Consider the following 27,384-nt stretch of genomic DNA (forward strand, 5'->3'; position numbering starts at 1 on the left):
ATTAAACATGTTAAAATGCACCAAACCATGTCCTATGTTATAGCTATGAATGAGGTTTGCAGCAAAAACAAACGGTGGAAAATGTGTTCGGTATTCACTGTAGTTATGGTCGTTTTCGAAGCACTGCTTTATGAGGCTTCGAAACATTTACGAATGTTTTGTTTCGAATCATTGGTTCGGAGCTTGTTTCAAACTGGCCCAAGTCACGTGATTTTAGCAAACGAGGCTTCATTACGTCATAACTGTTTCGAAACGTTTCGAAAATCCGATGGTTCACCACTAGGGGGAGTTGATCACATGACCAGTGTCTAATATGTTTAGGTGATCTCGGGTCAGTTTTATTATGAAAGTTCATAAAACATTTATCCTTCTGACTAATAATACTGCCATTTTGTCTACTTTTTGTCTATAGACAGATTTAATGACAAAAATGTGCACAATTAAAAGGGTAGTTCATTTTAATCATTTGTTTGCCGTAAATTAAACTAAAAACACATAATAGACTTTTAACTATGTCTTAATTAAGTTAAATAATTTTTTAAACATATTTTAATACAAATCTTGCTATTATTTTGTTAAAAAAAAGTGTAAAATGTTTGGGCATATCTGCTTTTACACTATTTTGACCAGCAGGGGTCGCCAGCGTGTGTGGTGTTTCGAACTGCTTCGGAAAACTGAATTAATTTTCGAAGCAATTGGTTCAATTGATTCCAAGCTTCGAAAAGCTTCATTTCTCCCATCACTAACTCACTGAGATATGATTAATTAATGCGTTAATGCCTATCCAATGTGATACGTCTCCTAACCATAGATATGTATAAAGGCTATATGGCTCAAGGCGGAGTCCCTAACGGCATCAACGGGCGGCCATCTTACGACAGGGCGCTCGCTCACTCGTAGCATTGAGTTTAATGGTGCAGGTACTTTTAAATGACCATAACTTGCTCAATTTTCTACCGATTTTCAAACGGTTTGGGTTTTTACAAACGTTATTAACGTGGCTATAATTCTGGATGCTTTAACATGTTTCATGAATTTATTTTTTATTTTTAGTGTAGGTATGCAGTGTCATAAGTACATCTTTGACGTTTATAACAAACCAAACCGCCTGAAAATCGGCAAAAAAATTAAGCAAGTTATGGTCACCCAAAAGCACCTGCACCACCAAAACCCAACGCCACGAGTGAGCGAGCGCCCCGCCGCAAGACGGCCGCCAAAATGCGGACCTTGCACTCAATTGGCCAGCAGCGCGGACGAGCCATCTAGCCTTTATACATATCTATGCTCCTAACCACTAGGGGAGCTGCGATGTTTTTAAGAGAATGCATTCCGTTAGCAGAAGAAGACATTACGTTTTTATCTCTGATAAGGTAAGACGTGATTTTTATTCCGATGTATAATCTTGTTCATCCGTATTTATTATTGGTCATGCACACCATTTTTTCATAAAGTTTTATGTATTTTTATGTTACTTGATATATTTTTTTGTTTGTATTTGGGAAATAAGTGTTTAAGTCTATGTTTTTATATGAGGCCTGTTGCGAGAAATCATCTACTTATTACACATATATATGACCGCGATACTGTTTTGAGAGTATATTTTGTAATATTGTGTGTGTGTGTATATATATATATATATATATATATATATATATATATATATATCTATATATATATATATATATATATATATATATATATATATATATATATATATATATATATATGTATATATGTATATGTGTGTGTGTGTTTCATTGTGTGAAAATTAACGTCATTAGCATTTAGCTAATAACCTAACTTAAGTCATTTATGTGTTTGTCTCGTTATAGTAGCATGTGCAACTCAAAAGTTCACGTGCGCACATATAAAGTGGATAATGACAGGCAAAGAGAAATCATAAAGAGCTGCATTTTCGTTTTTTTCTGATGAATTTGTATAGTTTTAAAAAAATAATACATCTGATTGAAATTGATTTCAAATGTAATATGGATGTCTAGAATGACTTATATGTAATGATAACTATTGAACATAAACAAGCGGAGATGTTTATTTTTTTAAATAAATTGAAAGAATTAAATTATAAAGAAACTTGTAAATTATTTTAAACATATGTTCTGAATGGTTACGTTAGTTGACTTAAAAATAGAACATTTTTAGCATTGATTGTTATTTCGTGTTGTTACACACCTGCATATTTTTTTGTTTGTTTTAATAAACATTAGGGACAATTTGAGGAATTTTTGTAAGTAAACGGATCATAGCCACATTTATATGCATGTTAGGAGACAATGGAAGTGACCATGGTTCATTAACAGTTTCTTTGCAAACATGTCCTCAAATATTGTAAAGTGTTACTTAATCATGAATTAAACTTAAACTGAATTTTCATTTTTATTATAATTATAAATGATAAATTATTATAAATTATAACTTTAAATTTGTGTAATACATCATGGCTGACAATTTTTTTGTTTGTTTGTTTTATGTGAAATGGTGAATCAATGGAAGCAGGACAGAGGTTAGTGAAATTTCTCAATATTGTTTAATTAATAGACAGGGTGTCTGCGCAGTAGTAAAAGGTAGTAAAAAAAGTCTAGTAGGTAGAAAGGTAGTAAAAGGTAACAAACGCAATTTGACTTTTTTTTGCTTAATAATGTGTCTCCATGTTTTAACTTCATTGAGCATAGATGAAAATTATATACGGTGCTAATAGGACCTGAGTGAGTCGGAGTTGATATAGCAGTTTAATCAGTCGGTGTTGAGCGCACACACTTAATTTGTAGTATTTTCTCATTCAAGGTTACGTGCCCAAGTCAAGTTGCTGTGCATGTGGTGAGAGAGGCTTAACATTTGTACATGTATTTAAGCACTGCAGTTTTAAATTAAGTGATTTTAAGCCATTGAAACACAAGCAACAGTGCTATATGTGTGCGCCGTTTCTGTTTATAAGGAGCGCAGGCCGCGCATCTGCTTCTTGTTGTGCTTGTGAGTATTTTTTCCCTGTATTAGCCCCAAATATAAAAATGCGTCAAAATTCCCGACTTTTGCAAGTATCCTCATAAACACGACCATTTGGATCAGAGCTGTAGTTCACAGAGAAGCTAGGCAAAATTGCAGCCCCGCATAAATTTGCGGACTTTGGCTGATTATTCAATAAATCGTGCGATCGCACAATCACGTTTTTCTGGAGAGTCTGGTTATTAGCTGCGAAAAATAGCACTGCAGTTCAGTCGACATCTGTGCCTGCAAGCAATTAAATGTGCATAATGGGACAATGCAAAGAACTAAAAGGCTTGTTGTTTATAATACTCACTTCATTAAGGTAAGTCATCATTTATCAGTCCTGTTAAATTAAATTAGACAATTTGGATTGTATGAACAGTTTGTTGTTCCCATGCTGCGCATGCACCCAACGTAGGAGTTCAATGTTTACAAACATTAAAGGGGTCTATTCTACATACAGGAATATGTTGAGCTTACTTCCTGTTCACATTTGGAAAAGAAATATGGTGTACTCGCACTTTATCCTGATTTTTTGGTTCTTCTAAAATAAATAAATAAATAAATTGCTTTAAAGATAATCCCTGTGAGGGCAATGCCTGTAAGTATAATTAGCTTTTCAAAATCAAAGAAGTTTTTAGCTCTCAAAATCCGAAACAGCTAAACATCAATTATTTTTTTATTCATGATCACAGGACAAACATTTCATTGTCAGAGACATCCAAGTAAGCAAATTTTGTCGATTAAAGGTACAGTTAATTGCAGTAAAACATCCAAAAAGCACTTGTCTAGTGTTATATATTTTGTCCAGCTTATTATTAACAATATCTCTATTGTATTCAACTACTTGTAAATCATTAGAAAATTGTTATTCTAAACATAGACATGGGGCACCCTTTGTTAACGCCTTTACTGATGTATAAACTACATAACAACACTGTTATGATACCTGCAAAAGGAATAGCGTCTCTTGGGCTATTTGCATGTTTTATGGTAATCTAAACACTTAATTCTGTGCTGTGTTGATTTGGTCTAATACTATAACATCTATTATTAATACATTTGTTTTGAACATTACACAAACCATCAAATGCAACATTTATAAAACTTGATTACTTTACCTCATCTGTAAACATGATTTCTCGTTCCTGTCTGATTGATGGCAATTAGCGGTTGAGTTAATGATAACACATCCCATAATTTCATGCTCCTTTAGCGTCATCAAACCACACGATTGTTATTGTTTGTGTGGAAAGGCGCCATCTAGTGGCACATTATACAAACTCCACCTTTAAGGGCTTCTGTAAAAACATGGTGGTATAAAATTGCGACTTCTGTGTAAGGGGTCTCCGGTTCTATGTAGATAATAGGGGTGTAACGTACACACAAATCACGGTTCAGTGCACACCCTGGTTTTTAAGCCACAATTCGGTTCATTTTCGGTACAGTAAGGGGAAAATGCAAACATTAAACTGCAGGTTGTTTATTACTATAAACTTTTTACAATTTGTTTACACTTTTTTAAACTTTTATTAAAATATATTATATAAAATGTATATAAAATGAAAAAAAAAATACTACTGCAAAGTTCGTTTTTTACATTATTTTATAACAATAGGTAACTCTTTTCTTAACTTTCTCTTATACTTTTTCTACTTAAACCTTGCACTAAACTAACAAATTCAATTCCTGAATACATTTATGAACTATTAGCCTACATTTTTGCCACCAAAAATGTTCTGATTGATTTATTTTGGATTGTTTAACTCACAGTATTGAATTGGCTATGTACCATCTCTGTATAAAAATAATATTACTGCTCTATGTGTAACTGCATAGCAAGCAACATGATGATATACTTATTATACACTCATATTGAGATTAGTGAGTTGCATACATAGCCATCTTTGATCTTTTGCACGTTTCTCCTAATCTTTGCTTGTGTTGTCAATGTAAGCTGTCATTTAAACCAACGAACCCCTCCGCATTTCAGTAACAGCTGAGTAAGCCCGGGTTACAGCTCTTCTCTGTCCCAACCAGCTGATCGCATTGTGACAATGATATGATTGACGTGAGTTGCAGATGAAAAATCTGATCACACATTCCTTATTCTCGCTGTCACAGAAAGCGCGTCTCATGATTGCGTAGCAACGAAAGATGTGCATCCTCTCACGCACTTTTAAAAGAGCAAAACAGCGTGTTGACACGTTTAACATGCGGTTTTAGATACGACACGTAAACGTTTACATCAATAATTAAACAAATATACAACTAAGTAATTACAAATGTTTAACAGAAGACTTGCCCTGAACATGTAGACTTCCGCCACTTAATGGCCCTCATTTATCATTCTTATGTAGAAACGGGCGTATATGTTGGCGTAAGATTATGCTTACACTTCTCTCACCGCCAGATTTATGAAGCTGCGCGTACGTCTGAGATTCAGGTGTAAGCAATATCTGCCCTTCATAAATGCCGCGGTTGAAAACGATCGTCATTAGAATAACACGCCCATATAAATTCAAGTCTCCACCTCCCCCACACCCTCATTTTACGACAATGACACATGGAAGACGGCAAAGAAGAGAAACCAGGGAAGTGGAAAGAAACAAAATTGTTTTATTTGGGAGTTAAAAGAGCGGGATTAAAGACACATTAATAATTGCATGACAATTTGTATTATTATTTTTATTATTAAGGATGCTTAATTGATATTTAGAAGAATAATTATTTATTATTATTATTATTATTTACTGTTGCCTACATCTAAATTATATGTCTGCTTAATGGTTCGGTTAAGTTTTTTTTAAAATAATATTTTAAAATGATGTAGTAACTTTTGTAGTGTGTTTTTCTGTATTTACATACATGTTTGTTAGCTTAGTTTGATACGGACCTCCGGATATAATTTAAATTAACAATTTGTTTCTACAACATCCACATTTTTTACTAGGCTAATTCATAATTTGAAGTAATAATAATTGTAATAGTAATTACGAAATATTATAATTAATTCCAAGGAACAAACTGTTGAATATTGGGAACGAATTTTATATTTATGGCCATACTTTAGACTAAATAAGAAAAAGAAGTGTCCATGATGTTGCATAAAAGATAATTCGTGGCCATGATTTTGTCCGCATGTCATCATGATCGGATTTTCGGCTCAATTCAACACAAGCATTTTACCTTACCTCATCTGTATTTATTTATCATCGAATGGTATGTAACTAGCTTACCTTTTGATGCATTATTACCATGTTTTCGTAGCACATCCTTGTGCTTTCTTGCAATGTGCCACTTCAGATTCCAGGATAAATATTTGCTAACTTTTACAGTCTCTCCGCACTCCATTTTAATGTTTTCTTCCTGTCCAATCTTAACTTTGATTTTTACTTTACATTTATGTATAAGGCTTCAATCACATAACTTATTGCTAGACGTTTTTACAGATTCTCGAACTAGCAAATTATCAAAGGGCGTTCTGGGTTCAGCGAGCGGAATTTTCGGAAAAAGGCGCGCTGATGGTATTACCGCACCGCTCAATGCTCTGATCCGCTCACGGGCTCTGCCCTGAAACGGCTTGCAAGTTTGGGAATAAATATGCATACAAATCAAATGCTTTGGTAAAATCACACAAATTAAACATTGAAGTTCATGTTGGAAAAAAACAAACAAAAAAAAAACACTTAAGTTTATAAATACTGTTGTTGTTTTGTTTTTTTACAGTGGGTCATAATATATCATATACTATTTTAGTTTGTCAGTGCATTTTGTTGTGTTAGGAATTTATTTTCTGTGCATTTCCTAACTCAAAAGGTGCGTACACCACCTCCTGAGCAGGCGTAGGATTTGAGTGTCCTGTACGCCAACGTCCATATTGATAAATCTCAAAGTCACCGTGGTTTTGGGTGTACGCCAGGTGTGCGCTGGAAATTTGGTGTACGCACTTTTGATAAATGAGGGCCAATATGTTCGAGTGGAAATGCATGTATTATGTTTCGCACAGGTGCACACAAAAGATTGCATTTGGCCTTTCGGTGCACGTGTGCATGTCTGAGGGTGATCTCTAATGTAAATTCCTTTACAAAAATCTTTTTTAGGCTTTTTACTCAAAATTTTATATTTTGTAAGACAAATATCATTATTTCAGTGGTTAAATTAAGGGTATAGCGGAAGATTTTCGATTTCCGGGTGGATCACCTGTATTATTGGTCATCCCAGATGTCAATCATCTGATTATATGTTGACGTATAACCGACATACGTGCTCGCCTCTAGGTTTGGTTTCTGCACATTTGCACTTTCAAGTGTATGTGTGTTGTGCTACGGTTTTAACCATTCATTGAAGGTTGCATTCTCATTGTGTTTTTTCAAAATGTCTGAGGGTCGCAAGAGAAAAAGTGTCTACGAATTGTATGACAAGAAGAGAAAGGACTATAAAGAAAGAAACAGGTTGGGCTTTCTTATGCAAAGTTTCTACTGGAAAGGTACATTTTGTCATGCTATTTGGAGAAATACATTTAAAATCACTGCTAGTAAAAGTTGATGTAAGCTATGATTAGGGATGCTAGCCCTGGCACAAGTCACGAACTGCACAGACACTGTAAACATGCTGACAGCAACTCAGAGTGAAGAGAATAACTGAGCTCCTGCATGCTCTCTCTCTGTCTCGTGCACACGTTTAACAGGCGTTCCCTCTCGGGAGGAAGGAGTGTTGTGTGTGCAGTTTTTTAAAAATATGGAGGGGCGCTTTTTTTTTTAAATAATTCGGGAAAATCTTCCGCTATACCTTTTAAGTTAAAAGGTAAAATATGGGACAAAAATTTTTTGTTTGTTTGTTTGAAAGCTAAGAGTCTGTTCTTTCATTTGATATATTTGTTTATTTTACACCTTTTTCCTTCAAGGAATTTTGTGAAAATCACAAAAATGCTGGCAGGCAACTGTTTAAAAAAAGGCTGGCAGCAAAAAAAAAAAGTTAATTTCATACTTAATAATTATTGTAACATATAGTTATTGATGAAAATATTAATGTTTTGTGAACTAATTTTTTACTTTTTTCTTGTTTTTCAGAAGACTTACAGAACTCAATCTAAGGTATGTTATGTTAAACCCATTATTTGAAATTGTGAAACTACAGGTAGTATAGTGATCACCACGCCCGCCGACAGGGGGGGACAAACGGGTCTGTTGTCCCGGGCCCAGGATGAGGGGGGGGCCAGAACTGGAACCTATGGAATAATTCAGTGTTTTCCATACATTGATTTATCTGCCATAAAATCAACACTGGCCGCCACAAATAGATTTTTCATGATTACCATTTACATTTTAATTTTACTATATTCATTGTAGTGAGCGCTCAGCGCGCCTCCCTCCTCCCTCTCTCTTTGCATGCAGCGCCTCAACAGCGCGCGCCCCTCCCCTCTCTCTCCTGTTGCAAGCAGCGCGGCTCTCTCTACAGTCAAAAGTATTTTAACTCCGCGTTCCTTTTACTTTCTTTTTCGCGTAAACGTCAACAGTCACGGATGTCACTTATAGAGAAGATGGCTGATCGGGTTCATCATGAGTGAATTAAACAAAAGGTCAGCATTACCACATATACCCGTTCTGGTGTGAGTCTGTGTCCGAGCTCTCTCCCTACCTATGATGCGGTATGCTCGTGCACGTGTTCTGTAGTAACACTAACCGTGTATTCTCTCATATTCTGAATTTGCAACAAATTGTCTGCGCTATACGCGATGATATACAATAAAACTACCACTCGTGTTTAAAATAAAAAAGCGCTCATAAGGCAACAACACTGATGAGAAGAGCAACATCAGTACAGCCTCAATGTAAATGTATGATGATTTAGTCAGATGAGGGCGCGTTTTTAGCAGCAGTTAAAGAAAGAGATTGGATTTACATTGACATTAACATACATTAACAATGAGTCACTGGGTCGTATGGGTCCTGTTTAGTCACTATTTTATAGACAACAGAACAAATAATATGTAAAAATAGCATTCAGTTGTGTTAAAATGCAATATAATGTGACAGATTAAAGAGTAAAACACGACGCAATGACGCCACATATATGCTAATCGGCGTGTGACGTCATCGCCGCCACAGTCTGTCAAAATCCTGTCGGAAACAATGCAATTGTTAAAAAATAAAGAAAATAGGCATATTTGTGGAAAAAAATCTAGTACAGTCGCCTCCATGGGTGTTGGAGCAGAGGCACATTTTGTGTTGTTTTGGCTGTTTGCCAAAATGTATTCCAGTTACAGTTATGATGGTTTTTCTTTATAATGGAGAGGATAATGCGATCATCCACCACTGTTATCCCATTTAGACATACAGGATTTTAATGTTGCAAAGCTCACCACTGTGTTGTTTTTTTATCTGGATGTGCCAAATTGTTGATGTGGCAACTCTTAATGTTCCTGCCATCTCTCTGATGGATTTGTTGTGTTTTTGAGATTTAATTATGGTCTGTATCACTTGCATGGAGATGTCCATGAATCAAATGATTTGGGTTCACAGCCACAGCTTCCAAATACAAATACCACACTTAAAATCAACTCCAGACCTTTAACATCTGTCATTCATGAGGAAATTATTTAACAAATAGACAATACCCGTCAACTGTCCCATTACTTTTGAAAAGGGGGAGCTACATATTAAATGGCTGTAATTCCTAAATCCTTCAGCCATTATGGATGTGAATACCCTCAAAATAAAGCTGAGAGTGTGCACTGTAAGACAATATTCATAATATGACTGTAACTGGAGTACATTTTGGTAAACAGCTAAAATAACACAAAATGTGCTTCTGTTCGGATATTTATGGAGGTGACCGCACTTGAGATACATAAAAAAAAACGTTGTATTTGTTTTCTTCCTATACTTGAAATAGTGGTCAAGAAACCCCCCGCCCAACACAAAAATGGTTTGGCCACTGATCAAAATTTTATGATGTCATTTGATTTGAAGTTCAGTACGCTCAAAATATCTGGTCAGACTCAGCACAAGTCCGGTGCTCAGAAAAGAAAAGAAAAGAGAAGAAAAGAAAAGAGCAGAAAATAGAGGTTTTTAAAAGAGGGGGTTGACGTTATATAAATAAAAGTTATTTTGTGTCAGTGTATAGTGTCAGTACTACATTTATTTACTATATAAATGTTGAATACAATGTATAATAATGCAATATTCGTGGGCCATGAATCTGATAATGCCAAATGTCTTGTTACCAGTAAAAAGTAGGGGGGCCGAGGGGCCCTCCAAGATTATCTTGTCCCGGGCCCAGGCAAGACTGTCAGCTGGCCTGGTGATCACATTGTTATGGTTACCTTAAAGGCGGAGTTCATATTATCTGAAAAATGCTCTGGAAAAGCGAGGTGGCCCAAGTACCAAAACACACTTGTAGCCAATGAGCAGTAAGCGGTGTTTCTACTAACTAACATCGTTGCCTGGATTGTGTAAGCGTGGTGCGGGTCAATCAAAAGAAGGTCCAGATTCTATTGGGGGTAAGGGCGTGTTGTTTAGGTGAATTCAAATATCAACATTGGCTTTCAAACATTATGGATTCCGCCTTTAAAAGCACTATCAGTATTATTTTAAGTGTTTTATTAATCAAAATGAATGTCTGTATTCATAAATATGTCCTTATTGGTGTCAAATGACCTTCGCCAGTAAACTGAATCTTCTTTGTAAGATTAGAATTTCTTCTCTTTACTTGCATTAAACAGGTAAGTCCAAGTAAACTTCCATGTCATTCTGACATATTGATAAACTATAATAGCAGAGAGGCACAAAGAGCACTAGTGTACGAATGCATTTCCACAACGCGTTTTAATTCAAAACACGTGATGCGGCTGCAATGGACGAGGAGATCAGTGAGTACTTAATGGTTGCTGTAGTTTCAACTCGGATTTGGAAATGCTAGGTGTTAGAGAGCCCTATTTATTTAAATGCAAAATATAATTTCAGCACTAGATGGGGTTAGATCATACTGATAGTCCCTTTAAATCCATATAAAGATTTATTAAATAGAATTAATATTGTAACATGAACCAATTGTTAGCTCAACAGCACAGCATTTACTTGCTTTTTGGTATTGATCATTCATCATATATTGTGTCATGTAGTGTGTTTATGTGATTGTTATGAGTTTTTACTAATAAGTTATTTGTTGTTTATGGAAAACCACTAATCTAAAAGCTGTCATGCTAATATGACTGTTCTTGGGAATCCCATGAAAGATAACATAAATATTTTAATTTTATTTTAATAACCTTTACCTGTTTATATAGCCTATTAGGATAATAGTAATGTAACTTTTATTAAATGAGTAATAGTTGTAATTAAGCTATAGTATTTTTATTTTGATATTTTATTTTTTTAATATTGTATTTAGGATTTTTTTATACAGTTATCATAAAAAACATATATAAATGGAAAAGTTAAATAAAAAAAAAAATGATAACATCAAGTTATAATTGTTTTGATCAATTGTGCTCCTGTTGAGTTGATAATTTACATTTCTCTAGTATAATTGTATAAATGTTAACGTTATTGTATTGTTGAAAATGAGTTGTTCCAAACAAAAATATTATATATATTATTTTATTAAAATCATGCTCATATAACGTTTAAGCAAGTTTTATGAAAAAGGTTAGAGTTTAGGAAGTGAAGTAATAAAATAAGCACAATGTTTAACTGATGATTTTCTTTGTGTTATGTAATTGCAGATGCCACGTGGAAAGGGTTTCCGGCGGTCCCATGCAGCGAAAAGAAGGATTGCTGACCGTTATGCTGTTACTCCCTCCATGGACTTGGCAGAGGTTGTGCCACCTCTTAAAAAAGAGGCACATGTACCATACTCAGCATTGCTGAGTGCAAATAAGACCAATCTTATTCCAAAGTGTTCAAATGCTCTTCCAATATTAACCAACACTCCTCCAATGTGTACCAAAACTCCTCCAATGTCTGCCACAACTCCTCCAATGTCTACCAAGACAAGTCCAATGTGTACCACAATTCCTTCAATGTCTACCAAGACAAGTGCAATGTGTACCACAACTGCTCCAATGTCTACCAAGACAAGTCCAATGTGTGCCACAACTCCTTCAATGTCTACCAAGACAAGTCCAATGTGTACTAAGACAAGTCCAATGTGTACCACAACTCCTCCAATGTCTACCAAGACAAGTCCAATGTGTGCCACAACTCCTTCAATGTCTACCAAGACAAGTCCAATGTGTACCACAACTCCTCCAATGTCTACCAAGACAAGTCCAATGTGTGTCACAACTCCTTCAATGTCTACCAAGACAAGTCCAATGTGTATCATAAATTCTCCAAGATCTAAGAAAACCTATAGTGATAATGTGAAAAGTTTTGATGCCAATAACTCTTATCAGATTATACAGAAAGTCATACAGGGTTCATTTCATCAGGGTGATGCGCGGTTTAGTTTCAACCGTAACAGACAGTGTGCAGTAAATAGCATTATGGCTATAATGATGAGTGAGCTAAAGAATGTGCTGACATGGACAACAGAAGACCTGAATGCTGTTCTAATGAAAGGAGATGAGCTGTACACATGTATGCGACTGCAGGGGAAGATCAATGATGACACAGGCCGAGGACATGTTTCTATTGCTGAATTGCCAACTGTGCACACACTGTATAACACACTATTTTCAATAAAACGTGCTGAATCTTTCTCAGGTGTTATTGGTGTTGATGTTTACGATATAGATGTGCAAGATGTATGTATGCCTATAGATGAAGCACTTCAGAGGACAATGTTGAATGATGATGCATGTTTGTTGAATATTAAAGACTATATTTGTGCAGTTATAAAGGCAGGTACAACATATGCTGTCGTTGATTCTCATTCTCGCAATAGTAAAGGTATGGTACAATATAATGGAACAAGTGTAGTGGTATACTGTGATGACATATACATGTTATTTAATCATGTTGATAATCTTGCAAGGTCATTGAATGCTCAGGGAACACCATTTGAAGTGACGGGTGTGAAAGCATCTGTAATTGGTAAGGCTTCAATTGCTAATACAAGTTCATGTGAGTCTGGTCAACAAAGCAGTGTTTCTCAAGTTTCACCTAAAGCAACAGGTTGCAAGAGTAAGTGTATTAAGGATGATGGTAAACAAATATGTCTAGACAAACCAGTAACACTGTGTAAACTGAATCAAACTTCCGAGGATTCCAGTAAGAGTAAACTTAAGGCTGATCCAAAGGTTGCACATGTGAGCAAGCTTTATGATAATGTATCAATGGATGATGTCATTATTGTAGAAACTGTAAATACTGAATTCAATTTCAAACCTCTAATTTCCACAGATCAGGCTGCTTTGTGTACACGTTTACAACTAACTAATGAATCCAATGGGGTACAAGGTGAAACTTTGTTTTTGTTAGGAGAACCATGTAAAACAAAGAGCATCAAACCGGATGGTAATTGCTTTTATCGCTCAATAGCACACGCAGTATGTGGTAATGAAGAGAAGCACTTGAAAATCAGACGTGCAGTTGTGAAACATCTTCAAGCTAACAGTTCAAAATTTGTGAGGTATTTAAGAGAAGAGTACAGATCAGTAAAAGATTATGTGACGCAGTGTAAAATGTATTACTCCGGATCTTGGGCCACAGAAATTGACATTTTTTGTACGGCTGATTTGTTGAAAATAAATATATTCACCTTCAATAATGGCAGATGGAATGTGCATGCACCCACTGGTCAGTCATTTACGGATAATGCAATTTATCTGAACCACTGCAACAGTAATCACTATGAAGTTGTTACATGTGTTAAAAATCAGGACAATGTTTGTGCAGAAGTATGCAAAAGTGTAAGAGATGATAATAGCATTAAACAGTGTTTACGAAAAAGAAAGTCAAATGAACCAATTGAGCACCTCAAAAATAAGCGAGAACGTGAAAGATACAATAGTGATAATGAATTCAGACAGAGAAAAATACATAACCAAAAATCTAAATATTCTGAAGATATTGACTATAAAGAAAAGAAACTTAAAAATCTCAGAGATAAATATAAGACTGATTTAAATGTTCATCAATCAAAGTGTGAAAAATCAAAGATGAAGTATTCCACAAATATTAATTTTCAGAAATATGTTAAGCTGTATTCTAAGACCAAGTATAAATCAAATGAAGCCTTTAGATCAAGAATGTGTGAACATTCCAAACAAAAGTATTACAGAAATCTAATATTTAAAGCAAAGGTACGCCAGTATTCTCATAAAAAGTATCATGAAAACAAAACATTTAAAGCAAAGGTACGCCAGTATTCTCATAAAAAGTATCATGAAAACCCAACATTTAAAGCAAAGGTACGCCAGTATTCTCATAAAAAGTATCATGAAAACCCAACATTTAAAGCAAAGCTACTCCAGTGTTCTCATAAAAAGTATCATGAAAACGCAACATTTAAAGCAAAGCTACTCCAGTATTCTCATAAAAAGTATTATGAAAACCCAACATTTAAAGCAAAGCTACGTCAGTATTCTCATAAAAAGTATCATGAAAACCCAACATTTAAAGCAAAGCTACGTCAGTATTCTCATAAAAAATATCATGGAAACTTAATCTTTAAAATGAGTAAAATACAGAAAGGATGTGCAATGTATGCAAAACAGAAGGAAAGACAGAATGATATTGATTTCACTATTAATCTGTTTCATCAAGAAGTCAGTAGAGGCCCAGAATGTGTTTGTTGTGTATGTCATCGTTTATTGTTCAGAAAACAGGTTATTGAATGTATAAGAGATTGTTATGAACAAAAAGGACACAAAATAGCTGATTTAAGCAAAAGATGTATCACACTCAAGTATTTACATGCATGTAACAATGAATGTAAGTCTTATTGTTATTTATCTGGCAATTTGTCATGTAAATTGTGGATTTGCTATACATGCCATCGAAAAATCCTTAAAGGAAAACTACCTGAAGAGAGTGTTGCCAACAATATGCATTTGGTGGAGATTCCAAAAGAATTAAAATGTTTAAATTCATTGGAACAACATCTAATATCACTCAACATTCCTTTTTTACGTCTTCTTTGTCTGCCTCGGGGTCAACAGCGAGGTGTTCATGGGCCTGTTGTCTGTGTTCCAGTAAATACTACAAAGATGACCAACATTCTTCCACGAAATGAATGTAATGACCATATGATAAAGATTAAACTGAAACGAAAATTAACATACAAAGGCCATTATGAATATAAATATGTCCACACAGATCGTGTAAGAAATGCTTTATGGTATCTGTTGAAACACAATAAATTGTATAGTGATGTGGAGTTTAATGAGCAGTGGGTCAACTCATTGAGTGAGCCAGATGATATTCAAAGTAATGCTAATGATGAAATGGATGATGATAATGTATCAGATAAAAGTGGTGATGAAGTTGAAGAAGGTGAAGAATTGGAAATTCAGCCAGAAGAAGATTTAAGTTTTATTAAAGAGCAAAATGGTCTTTTGTCAGACACATCACTACAGCCTGTTGATATTGGTTCAGAAGTTATTGATCAGCATTTTCATGATGTACTAAATGTAGCACCAGCTGAAGGTAACAGTCCTGTTAGGTTGTTATCAGATAAAACAAATGAGGCAAAGTGCTTTCCTGTTCTTTATCCGACCGGTGGTCCAACATTTCATGATGCCAGACCAGAAAAAATCACATTGACAAGATACCTGAATGCACGAATACTGAATGCTGATGGACGTTTTGCACAGAACACAGACTTCATTTTTTATGCACAATATATATCAGAAGTTGATCAAATTGTATCTAATGTCTCAATTGCATTACGCAAAGGTTGTGAGAAAGATGAGTTATCAAAGGTAACAGCAGATATGCTGACAAATTCTGATAACTTACAAAAAATACTTAAGTATAATGAAGGATATAAGTTTTTGAGACCTGTCAGAGGGACACCTCCCTATTGGATGTCTACACAGAAAGATCTCTTTGCACTGATTAGACAACTTGGCATACCGACTTTCTTTGCATCTTTTAGTTCTGCAGATCTGAGATGGCCTGAAATGATGAACACCATTATTAAACAAGAGGGTAAACAAATCATTGTTGAAGAGCTTGAGTGGTCTGAAAAATGTGCATTTTTGAGACGAAATCCTGTCACTGCAGCGAGGATGTTTGATCACAGATGGCATTGCTTTCTGAAACATGTCATTATGTCTCCAGCTGAACCTATTGGTAAAATAAAAGATTATTTTTATCGTGTTGAATTCCAACAACGTGGTTCTCCTCATGTTCACTGTCTTTTTTGGGTAGAAAATGCTCCAAAGCTTAATGATGATGATGAAGCTAATGATCCTGTGGTTGTTGATTTCATTGACACATATATCACCTGTGAGACACCACCAGAGCAAGACACTGAACTCTTTGAAACAGTAAACAGTGTGCAGAAGCACAGTACAAGACATTCAAAAACATGTCGCAAGAAAAATACAGTATGCCGTTTTAATTTCCCAAGACCTCCATCTAGCCGTACCTTTATTACAAGAGCATCTAATGCAGATGAGTCCAAAGGGAATGATGAAGATGAAACAGCAAGTGCAATTATAAATAAAGTTAAAACTGCATTAAACTCTGATGTGAATTTTGATTCAGTTGATGCATTTTTTTTATTTCTGGGAATTGATCAGACTGTGTTTGAGAAAGCATACAACAAATGTTCTAAAAAGAAAAGCATTGTCCTGAAAAGAAATATAAAAGATATTTGGGTAAACCAGTATAACAGAGATTTATTGCGTGCTTGGCAAGGGAATATGGATATTCAGTATGTCACAGATGCTTTTTCTGTTGTGGTTTATATTATAAGTTACATCACGAAAGCTGAGCAAGAAATGGGACTGTTACTTCAACGTGCACAAAATGAAGCTATGAATGGTAATCTTGAAGCTAAAGCATCATTAAAACAATTGGGAAGCATTTACCTACATAGTAGGGAACTTTCCTCACAAGAAGCCGTGTACAGACTGACAGGCATGCATTTAAAGGAATGTTCACGTAAAGTACAATTCATTCCAATAGGACCAAATCCTGTTAAGATGAGTTTGCCTTTGCATCTACTACAAAATAAAGTGGAGAAAGACCAGTCTGATGATGAAAGCAGTTATTGGATGACAAGTGTTGTTGACAGGTACAAGAACAGACCTCATACAGAACCAATGAAAAATCTTTGTCTTGCCAGTTTTTGTTCAGAGTACAGAGTTTTGTCAAAATCTGAAGTTTCTTCACAAAAGCAAGTTATTAAACTCAATAATAATTGTGGTTATGTGAAACGAAGGACACGAACTGAACCTGCAGTTGTGAGATATCCAAGATTTTCACCCACAAAAGATCCAGAAAAATATTATCAGTCATTACTTCAGCTTTTTCTACCATATTATGATGACTGTCATCTTAAGCCTAGCAACTATGAGACATACGAGGACTTTTACAACAGTGGTGTCATAAAAATTGGTTGTACACTGCATAAAGTAAAATCAATTGTTGACTGCAACAGAGAATTGTTTGAAAAGGAAAGTGACAAAATAGAAAAAGCTAAACAGCTTTTGGAGCAGGATATAGATTTAGAGGATGCTTGGGCTGCAATATGTCCTGAAACTGAAAGACAGCGTCATGAATGTATTGAAATAATGAAGAATAAAGTATTACCTGATGATGACACTCGAGAAGTGATTCCAGATCTTACAGGAAACCCTCAAACTGTTTGTACTATTGAAACCAACCACACTATTATGCCCAGAGATGCTGCATTGGATTTACTACGGTCATTAAATGAGGAGCAATCTGCTATATTCTATAAAGTCCGGAAGTGGTGTCTACAGAAAATACTTGGACAGAACCCTGACCCTTTCAGATTATTTATTACTGGTGGAGCAGGAACAGGAAAAAGTCATTTAATTAAGGCAATACACTATGAATCATCCAGACTATTATCTCAGTTGTCTGAAAATCCTGATGATGTTACTGTGCTTTTAACAGCTTCGACAGGAGTAGCAGCTTTTAATGTTGGTGCTTCAACTATTCATAATACATTTTCAATTGGTGCAAATGTCAGATTGCCATATCAGCCACTCAGTGATGAAAAATTAAACTCTTTACGTGTGAGCATTGGTAATTTGCAAATTTTGATTATTGATGAAGTCTCTATGGTTGACCATCGTCTGTTGTCATACATTCATGGAAGGCTGCGACAAATAAAACAAACTGGTGATTACTCTCTATTTGGAAAAGTCAGCATTATTGCTGTGGGTGATTTCTATCAGTTACCGCCTGTAAAGGGTACTGCTCTTTATTCTGATGCAAAAGGAGTAAACATATGGGAAAACAACTTTGAACTTGCTCAGTTAACCAAAGTTGTTAGACAAAAAGATTCAGCTTTTGCTGAGATGTTAAATCGTCTGAGAGTACGTAAAAAAGATGAATCTCTTACAGCTACTGACATTGCTACACTGAAAAAATGTGAAACAGGGGAAAAATGTAATGATCTTCACATATTTGCTACAAATGCCGAGGTTGATAAATACAACATTGAAAGACTACATGAATGTTGCCCAGATGCAATTAGTATAAATGCTCAGGATTATATCAGAAATTCAAAAACTGGAAGAATGGAACGTAAAGTTGGATACCACACTAAAGTTTTCAACTCATGTTTGTCTAAATGTATTTCCTTGGGTGTTGGAGCAAGGGTTATGTTAAAGAAAAATATTGATGTTGCTGATGGTCTTGTTAATGGAGCTTTTGGTACAGTTGTCCATATAAGTGAAAGTCAGAAAAAAGGTGAAGATAATGAGGATTTACCATCAGCTATTCATGTGGAGTTTGATAATCCAATTGTTGGAAAAATTCAGAGACACAGAACACGTCAGACATTTTCTCAGAATTCTACTGTAATTAATGTACAAGAAGATCAAGTAACAAATGATGGTGGAATAAGAAGGCAGTTTCCACTCAGATTGGCTTGGGCATGTACAGTTCACAAAGTGCAAGGACTTACAGTAGATAAAGCTGTTGTATCACTTAATAAAATCTTTACAGCAGGTCAGGCATATGTTGCATTGAGCCGTGTGAGATCTCTTGATGGACTGATTATTGAGGACTTTAAAGATTCTGTCATATTTTGTAATGACAAAATTGAGTTGGCATTAAAAGATATGCCAAAAGTAACTTTGGAAAAGTACACTTTCAGTAAATCACTTGGTACATTTAGAATAGCACTGCTTAATGTACAAAGTCTGAAAGCTCACTTACCGTATGTTACATCACATACAGTTTTGATGAATGCTGACTGTATTTGTTTGACAGAAACATGGCTAAATGTTAATGACCAAGAACCACAGATACCAGGATTTGTGTTCAAAAACAACCCAAGGGCTAAATGTTATGATGACAGCACTGCACTTTTTACTGAGTTAAAACATCAGAGAGGAGGTGGAGTTGGAGTTTATTTTTCTGAAAACATTGAGTGTAATATCTTTGTACCTGAGTGTTGCAACTTAGAGTGTTTGTACTTTGTGCTTCCATGTGTCAATTTGACTGCTGCAGTTTTGTATAGGCCTAATTCATATAAAACTGATTTGTTTCAACAACAACTATTACATGTTTTTAATGAGATGGAGAAGCATCCAGGACAAAAGATAATCATGGGAGACTTTAATGAGGACATCTTTACTTCTTCCACAATTATGAAAGTAATGGGACAACATGGATACACTCAACAGGTACAAAATTCAACCACAGAAAAAGGTACACTAATTGATCATGTGTATACAAAAGATATGGAAGGTGTAACTTTTGAAATTGTACAAACATATTACAGTTATCATCAGGCAATTCTTGTTACATTAATGTAAAAATACATAGACACTTTATAGGCTGCTTGGTTGTCCTATATGTCAATTAGACTATTGTACTTTTCTATAGGCCTAAATTATTTAATATAACTGTTGTTAAAACAATTAAATTTTAAATGATAATTATATTAAAATAATCTCCAAAAATATTTAAATATTTCGGAATTTAATATATGTTTATTTATACTTTATAAATGTACGTCAGAACATGAATTCAATAAATTCAGCCATAAAGATATATACACCATGTTTATGTGAGATTTAACTATTGATTTGTCCAAAGAACTATAGTTTTCATAAGTTAAAACATTTTGCAGTGATTTTTAGAAATATTCCGCCACTTATTAAATAGGGGCTAAGGGAGGACACAAACTATTGGCGGCTCCCTGGGGCAGGGTAGGGAGACTGGGTTAGCTGGTACAGGGGTTGGTTGATAAAGGGGTGAATTATGTGTTTTAGGTTGATTAATAAATAATTATAATGTTATCGTTATAGTCATTCAAACTTCTACAATGTAACATAGATTAAAATAATTAGCTCTTAAAATATTAGATTAAAATAGATAAATTAACCAACTGAACAAATGAACAAAACTGTTTGTAAACTAAAAACAACTTTTAAAACTCTGTCAACCAACCCATAAATCCAGTTGTTGTTGAGATGTACTTTGATTAGGGAATGTAGATAAGTTCTAACTCATTTATTCATGCAGTCTTATTTTAAATGTTATTTATGTGTTTTAATACTTTATTTATTTTTTTTCCTTTTGTTTATATTTTTTGACATCTTATTTCACAGCTATGACATAATCTACGTTTCTACATTATACATGCAATAACTCATTTTTTACAAGGGTCATATGTGGGAGTGTGTTTGGAATGAGGTGTTTTATGAAGGTATGGATGAGCCTTCACTTTTAAAAAGAATTTCAACTTCATTATGCCAAAAAAATTTTAACACTACAAAGACAAAGAAAAAACAAGAAATTGCATCATATGACCCTTTAATTAACTTAGTTATTTTTATTAAGCAGTATTACTTTATTGTTTGTTTACAATAAATAATTTACAACTATTTTAAATGGTATGCCAGCTAACCCAGTTCTCTCCATTTTTGTTTAATTTTATTTTCAGTTTTTTTAAATAATTCCACATGTATTACACTTGGATCAAGATATTTGTATCCTATAATTTGAAATTGCACTTAAAGGCAAATTTTTGTATAGTATTTATTTTATTTTTAATATAAAAACGTTTGTATAAAAGCTACATTTTCTACCTATCATATAAGTTGAACTGTGTCACAGAAAAAAAATGTTAAAATGTTTGTTGTGTGGTTAATTATGCCAAGCACGTTTTTAAGTTTATTTAATATAAAAAAATGCACAAACAATCTGGAGTTTAAGGACAACACAGCTTATGAACCTCTGTTCAAAAAGTTTCTACATTTGCTTAAAGCAACTGACCTTCCTATTCCGTAATGGTTGTTTTATATTCAACAACAGGAACTCTATTCAATTGACAAACGATCTGGAACTTATGTACAAATCAACTTATGAACCATTGCTCAAAAGGGTTCTTTATGAACAGTAAAACAACAGAGCTTCTTGTCCAGTAATTGTCGTTTTACAACTAGCCTTTTCAATGGACAAACAATCGGGACTTTATGGACAACTCAGCTTCTAAATATCTGTTTAAAAAGCTTTTGTATCTGCTTAAAGCAAGCTTCATGTCCTTTGATGTTTTTATATTCACCAGCAGGAACCCTTTTTAATGGACAAACAATCTGAAACATCTGGATAACTCAGCGTATGGAAAATTGCTTAAAATGGTTCTTCATGGACAACTGATCTGCCTGTTCTATAATGTTTTTTCATATTGAACAGCAGTAACCTTTTTCAGTTCCCAGACAATCTAAATCTTATGGACAATTCAGCTTCTGAACCTGTGTTCAAAAAGTTAATTCATCTGCACTATATATGCATTGGAATGTATCTACAAACAATCTGGACCTTATGGACAACTCAGCTTCTGAACCTCTGCTCAAAAAGTTAAAAGAACAGTGATATTTATTCCCTAACCTGCCGGATTACAAGAGTACTGTACACACTGCTGAAAGTTGCTGATGAAAAATCATCTTCAAAGACACTTTAGGTAAGTATAATTGTTTTTATGAATGATGTTTTACGTTAGCTTTTCATTAACACAATCATATTTAATATGGCACAATAATTAAATATTTGTTAATGTTGAAAAATTATAATACTAAAACAACACCTTATCATTTATCATCTGATAAACAATAGCACAGAGCAGTAACAGCAATAGGACAATAAGTTCACTTTATTACTTCACATATCATAATACTGAATAGACTGTTGATGTATGTGTATCTTTGTATTTATTATCATTAAAACAGCTTAACATAATTATAGAAAATATTTGTTGTTTTGTTTACCCTGTAGAAATGAAAAGCAAATTGATCAAGAACTCTTATGAGGGCATGGCATGCAGGGTGGTTCGTGAAGGACAGCTAACAAAGAGCTTCCAGGTAAAGACAGGGGTGAGGCAGGGCTGTCACCGTTTCTGTTCCTCTTGACCATAGATTGGATAATGAAGTCTGTCACTGATGGAAAGAGGAACGGTATTCAATGAAGAATGTAGAATAACCTGGAGGACTTAGACTTTGCAGATGACCTTGCCCTCTTGTCACACAGCCATCAGCAAATACAGGAGAAGACAACAAAACTGCTCTGTGTGTCAGCACAGGTTGGACTCAAGATCAACAGAAGAAAGACAAAAATTCTTAAAGTGAATGCCACAAGTCACGAGCCAGTGATGCTAGAAGGGGAAGCCCTGGAAGAAGTAGACTCTTTCACATACCTCGGTAATGTGGTGGACAAGCAGGGTGTAACAGAGGCGGACTTTAAATCAGGATAAGAAAAGCACGCACAGCATTCATCCAGCTTAAAAACATTTGGAATTCAAAAGAAATCAGCCGCCACACCAAAATTTGCTTATTCAACTCAAATGTTAAGGCAGATTTGCTTTATGGAGCTGAGACATGGAGATTTACAATGACCACTTTAAAGAGGATCCAAACTTTTGTCAACGGATTTCTGCGAAGAATCCTCTCAATCCACTGGCCCAAGATTGTATGAAACACTGATTTGTGGCAAATAACTTACCAGTGTCCTGCTGAAGGTGAGATTGTAAGACGGAGATGGGCCTGGTTAGGCCACACTCTGCGAAAACCGACAGATAACATCACCAAACAGGCACTCACCTGGAGTCCTCAAGGGAAAAGAAAACAGGGAAGGCCAAGAAACACCTGGCGCCGTGACCTTGAAGCAGACATCAAAGTGACTGACCTGTCCTGGGGCGAACTGGTCAGATTAGCACAGAATCGAAAGAGCGGAAGGGAAGTCGTAGATGGGCTATGCACCAGGAGGTGCAATGGGCCTAAGTAAGTAAGGACTGTAGGAACCCCTGTCCCAAATCTGTTCCAGTTTGTTAATGGTCCAACCTTTCTCCACTGCCGTCTACTCAACCCTTAGTCTTCTGGACAAAAAGACTTGTGTGTAGAGTGATATTCATAGACTACACTTCAGCATTTAATACCATCATCCTCCAATAGCTCATTCACAAACTGGTTCAGCTTGTCCTTACCATCTTGTTATGCAACTGGCTGCTGGACTTTCTGACTGTGAGTCCTCAGGAAGTATGTGTTGGCAGTAACACATTTAGCACAATCAAGCTTTACACAGGGGCTAGTCAAAGATGTTTGCTTAGCATCTTCCTATTGACTCTGCTCTCCCACAACTGCATTATCTCTTTAGCTGCATTATCTCATTAACAAAAGAGATAAGATAAACTACAGGAAGGAGGTGAGCCTGTGTCTGGATGTGGACAAGATGAAGCAGATTTTTGTTTACTTCAGGACAGTGTGTATTCAGAATGGTCCTCTGATCGAGTGACTAGCAAAAATTTACTGGGAGTACACATCACATAGGACCTCTCCTGGACTGACAACATCGCATCACTGGCCAAAAAGCACACCAGCCACTATACTTATTCTACAAAAAAGCCAGAGTCCTAAACCCATCATGCACACCTTTTACAGAGCCACTATTGAGAAAATCATGACCAGCTGCATCACTGTGTGGTATGACACCATAGGACCCTCCAATGCATAGTGAGAGCAGCTGAAAAGATCATTGATGTTGCTATCCACTTGCTACAAGATATTTATAGCACACATCTCACCTGCAAGCCCTCTGTATTGCAGATGATTCCAGCCAGCCCACACATAGATTCTTCAGTTTACTAACATCCGAGAAGAGACTGGTATTTTCCAGGTCAGGACCACCAGACTGAAAGACAGCTTCATATATCAAGCTGTCAAAAAGTTGAACTCTCTCCCCTCCCATCTGCAACTCATTGCATTATACCCTCTCTACACCTGCTGTTGCCCCTTTGATAGTTCACTAACCCACAATTTACATGTTGACTTGCACTAGCTACTTTGTGCATCATTGGAATGCTCATCACCTTATTGCAACATTGGACTGAAAACTCATTACACAGTTTGACTTAATTAGTTCTCTGTCACTTAAACATGTTTAAAATTAGTCTCTTTGCACCATATCAATTATATTTGAACTGTTACTTATTTCATTAGTTTTTAAAGTCTACAGTATTTGCACATGCATTGTGTTCTTACATTATACTTTATTTGTTTTATCTGTATTTATTTGTAATTTGTTGAAAAATTCTTCCTTTAGTTTTTAATGTTATAGAGCCGGTTTCATGGACAGGGATTAGACTAATTGTAGACTAAAATAAATGTAGGATCAGTCCAAACTGAAAATAACTTGCACTGACATATCTTAAAATACATCAGTGCCCTTTGTTTTGCCTCAAAATGCACACAAGTGATGTTTTAGTAAGGTATGTTTGTTAAAACTAGTTATATAATTAAAACTAAGGTGTACTCCTAGTTTAAATCATTCCCTGTCCGGGAAATCACCCCAGAGTGTTTATAATGTAGAGTTTAGAATATAAAAGTAACATAATTAAAATTCTCTGTTTTTGCTGAACCTGTGGCTGAATTGACAATAAAACAAATTTCACCTTGAACTTACAATCTTATGCAACATGCATTTTATGATGACACATTGTGTTTTAATGTAAATGCAAAATATGTTTAATGTGATTTTTCTAATTATTGTATGATTTTAACACACAAACCTTACATTACACTTACAAGTAAACAAATTGTTTAATCCGAATTCATACTTGTAATCGTAATTCACACTATTTGGTGACTTGTCCCATTGGTGTGGTTTTGCTTATCAACTAAACTACAGTGGAAATGTCATTATTTAATTATAAGATTATGTTGAATATAGCATGAACCATCAACATATATATATATTGTTTAAGTATATATACTATTACATTATAATATTTTAAGCATTAGTTCTTTGTAATTCTAGCAAGTTAAATTAACTTTCTTTTGTTAATAATTAGTAAGACTTTATTTAAATTTTTTTAAATTAAAGAGGATATTTGTTTTGTTATTCCTCTTTTGTTTCATTTCTTGATGAATTTGTAATAATACTATGTATTCTATGATTTTAAGATTTTGTCATAACAATACAGTGTATTGTTGTATAAAAAGTAAATAGAATTTAAATGAAAGTATAAGTGATTTTGCATTCCTTTATTTACAATTTCTTTATTAATATTAATTTAAAATAAGCACATAACTTTTACGTTTTATATACATTTTATCTATATGCACCAGTAGGTGTCACTGTCACAAAACTGTCATGCATTCTAAGGTTAATCAATTTAATTTAATAATATAGCACTTTTCACAATTGTACATCATTTCAAAGTAGCTTTTCATGGAAAAAATAAAGTAAAGAAAAAAGCTAAGAAAAAAGTAAGGCAATTTTTAAATATACTTTATGATGCAGTATATGAATAAATATGGGAATAGACTAATATTACGTTATTTAAATAAGAAATAAATGTGAATTGCCCAAAGTATATTATGAAATAATAAAGTATGGAGGTATTCAGTTTTGTTATTACAGTTTTTCCCAGTCGCTTTTGTACAATTCTCAGAACAGAAAAAAAAATATAAATTGAAATTTTAATTTATTATTAACAAAGTCATAGAAAATAGTCTATAATACATTATAGAATTCAGCATCCCTGCAAAATTCACAAGGAAGTAATCAATTGTCAATGGGAATTCATTAATTTGGTAGCATGATAGTAGACATCAAGTGGATCAATTGTGGGGTGAACATCATAGTAAAGTGGAATTGAATCTATTTGTCTTAGATGTCCTCTGTGAACGAAGGATAACACAGGGAAACAGATGCAAGATGTTATTAATATAGAGGCTACTTACATTTAATATTAAAGGCATACAGTCATACAGTTTATCTGACTGTGCTCATTATGACAATGATTCACATCAATACACAAAAGTTTATTCACTATTCAGTAATGTATTCACTTTAGACAGCTTTAAAGTTGTAATTCTATAAACCAGGTTTTGTAATTTTATAATTAAAATGCAGCCATATTTATCATTGTACATCTATGCCATAATAGACTATCATAATTGATTGATCAAAATATATTTTCTGTTCATCTGAAAAAAATGAATTCCTAAAGGTTAAGAACAAGATGCAAATGAGAAAATTTTGAAAAAAATTAATTTATAAGTGATCAGTTTAAAGCCAATTTCATAAAATTTATAAACAGCAAGTGGAACTGTCTCAAAACACAACAAAATCCCCTTTGATAAAATAAAACTCTTACCCAAGGTTTCACAGAGTCAACAGAAAATAACTTGCACTGACAAATCTTAAAGGGACACTCAACTTAAATATTTCAATTTTACCATTTTGGGATCTATTCAGCCAATCTCCGGGTCGGGTGGTACCACTTTTAACATAGCTTCGCATAATCCATTGAATCCGATAAGAGAATTAGCAGCACACTTAAAAATAACCGGAGAGTTTCGATATTTTTCCTATTTAAAACTTAACTGTTCTATAGTTGCAGTGGGTGATATTATGCAGTGATATTATGCAGCACCCGAAAACAGCCCTCTGCTATTGAAAGTTACCAAGGGAACTATTTTTGGCCACTGTGTAACATCATTGCACCTCCTCCAGCCATGGTACAATAGCAAAGTCCTTGATTATTATGCAGGAATGAGAGTACAGTACCTTGGATAATCGGATTAGAAAATTGCAACTTTTAATTTTCTGTCAGTTTTACTACACAATGTAACTACAGAAGAGTCAAGTTTTCTGAAAAATATTGCAACTCATACAAAAATACATTTTCTAAGGCATTAATCTTAATTTAACTAATTCTTAGTCCAGTAGTATTTTCTGTGAAACTAGGCCTTAGTGTATATATAATCCACAGACAGAT

General features: G+C 34.6%; 1 protein-coding gene across 1 annotated transcript; it reads left to right on the forward strand.

The window, feature by feature from the left end:
* Window positions 1-1,737: 1,737 nt before the first annotated feature.
* Window positions 1,738-23,894, forward strand: LOC129424230 (uncharacterized). The gene is made up of 9 exons (XM_073870091.1): window positions 1,738-2,521; window positions 8,076-8,099; window positions 11,732-13,409; window positions 15,270-15,599; window positions 16,326-16,466; window positions 22,383-22,468; window positions 23,109-23,306; window positions 23,555-23,638; window positions 23,757-23,894. The coding sequence occupies exons 3-9, from the start codon at window positions 11,732-11,734 to the stop codon at window positions 23,892-23,894; spliced, it is 2,655 nt and encodes an 884-aa protein (XP_073726192.1). The 5' UTR covers window positions 1,738-2,521; window positions 8,076-8,099.
* Window positions 23,895-27,384: the final 3,490 nt, after the last annotated feature.

This window comes from Misgurnus anguillicaudatus, chromosome 8, assembly GCF_027580225.2.
Source record: "Misgurnus anguillicaudatus chromosome 8, ASM2758022v2, whole genome shotgun sequence".
Lineage (NCBI taxonomy): Eukaryota > Metazoa > Chordata > Actinopteri > Cypriniformes > Cobitidae > Misgurnus > Misgurnus anguillicaudatus.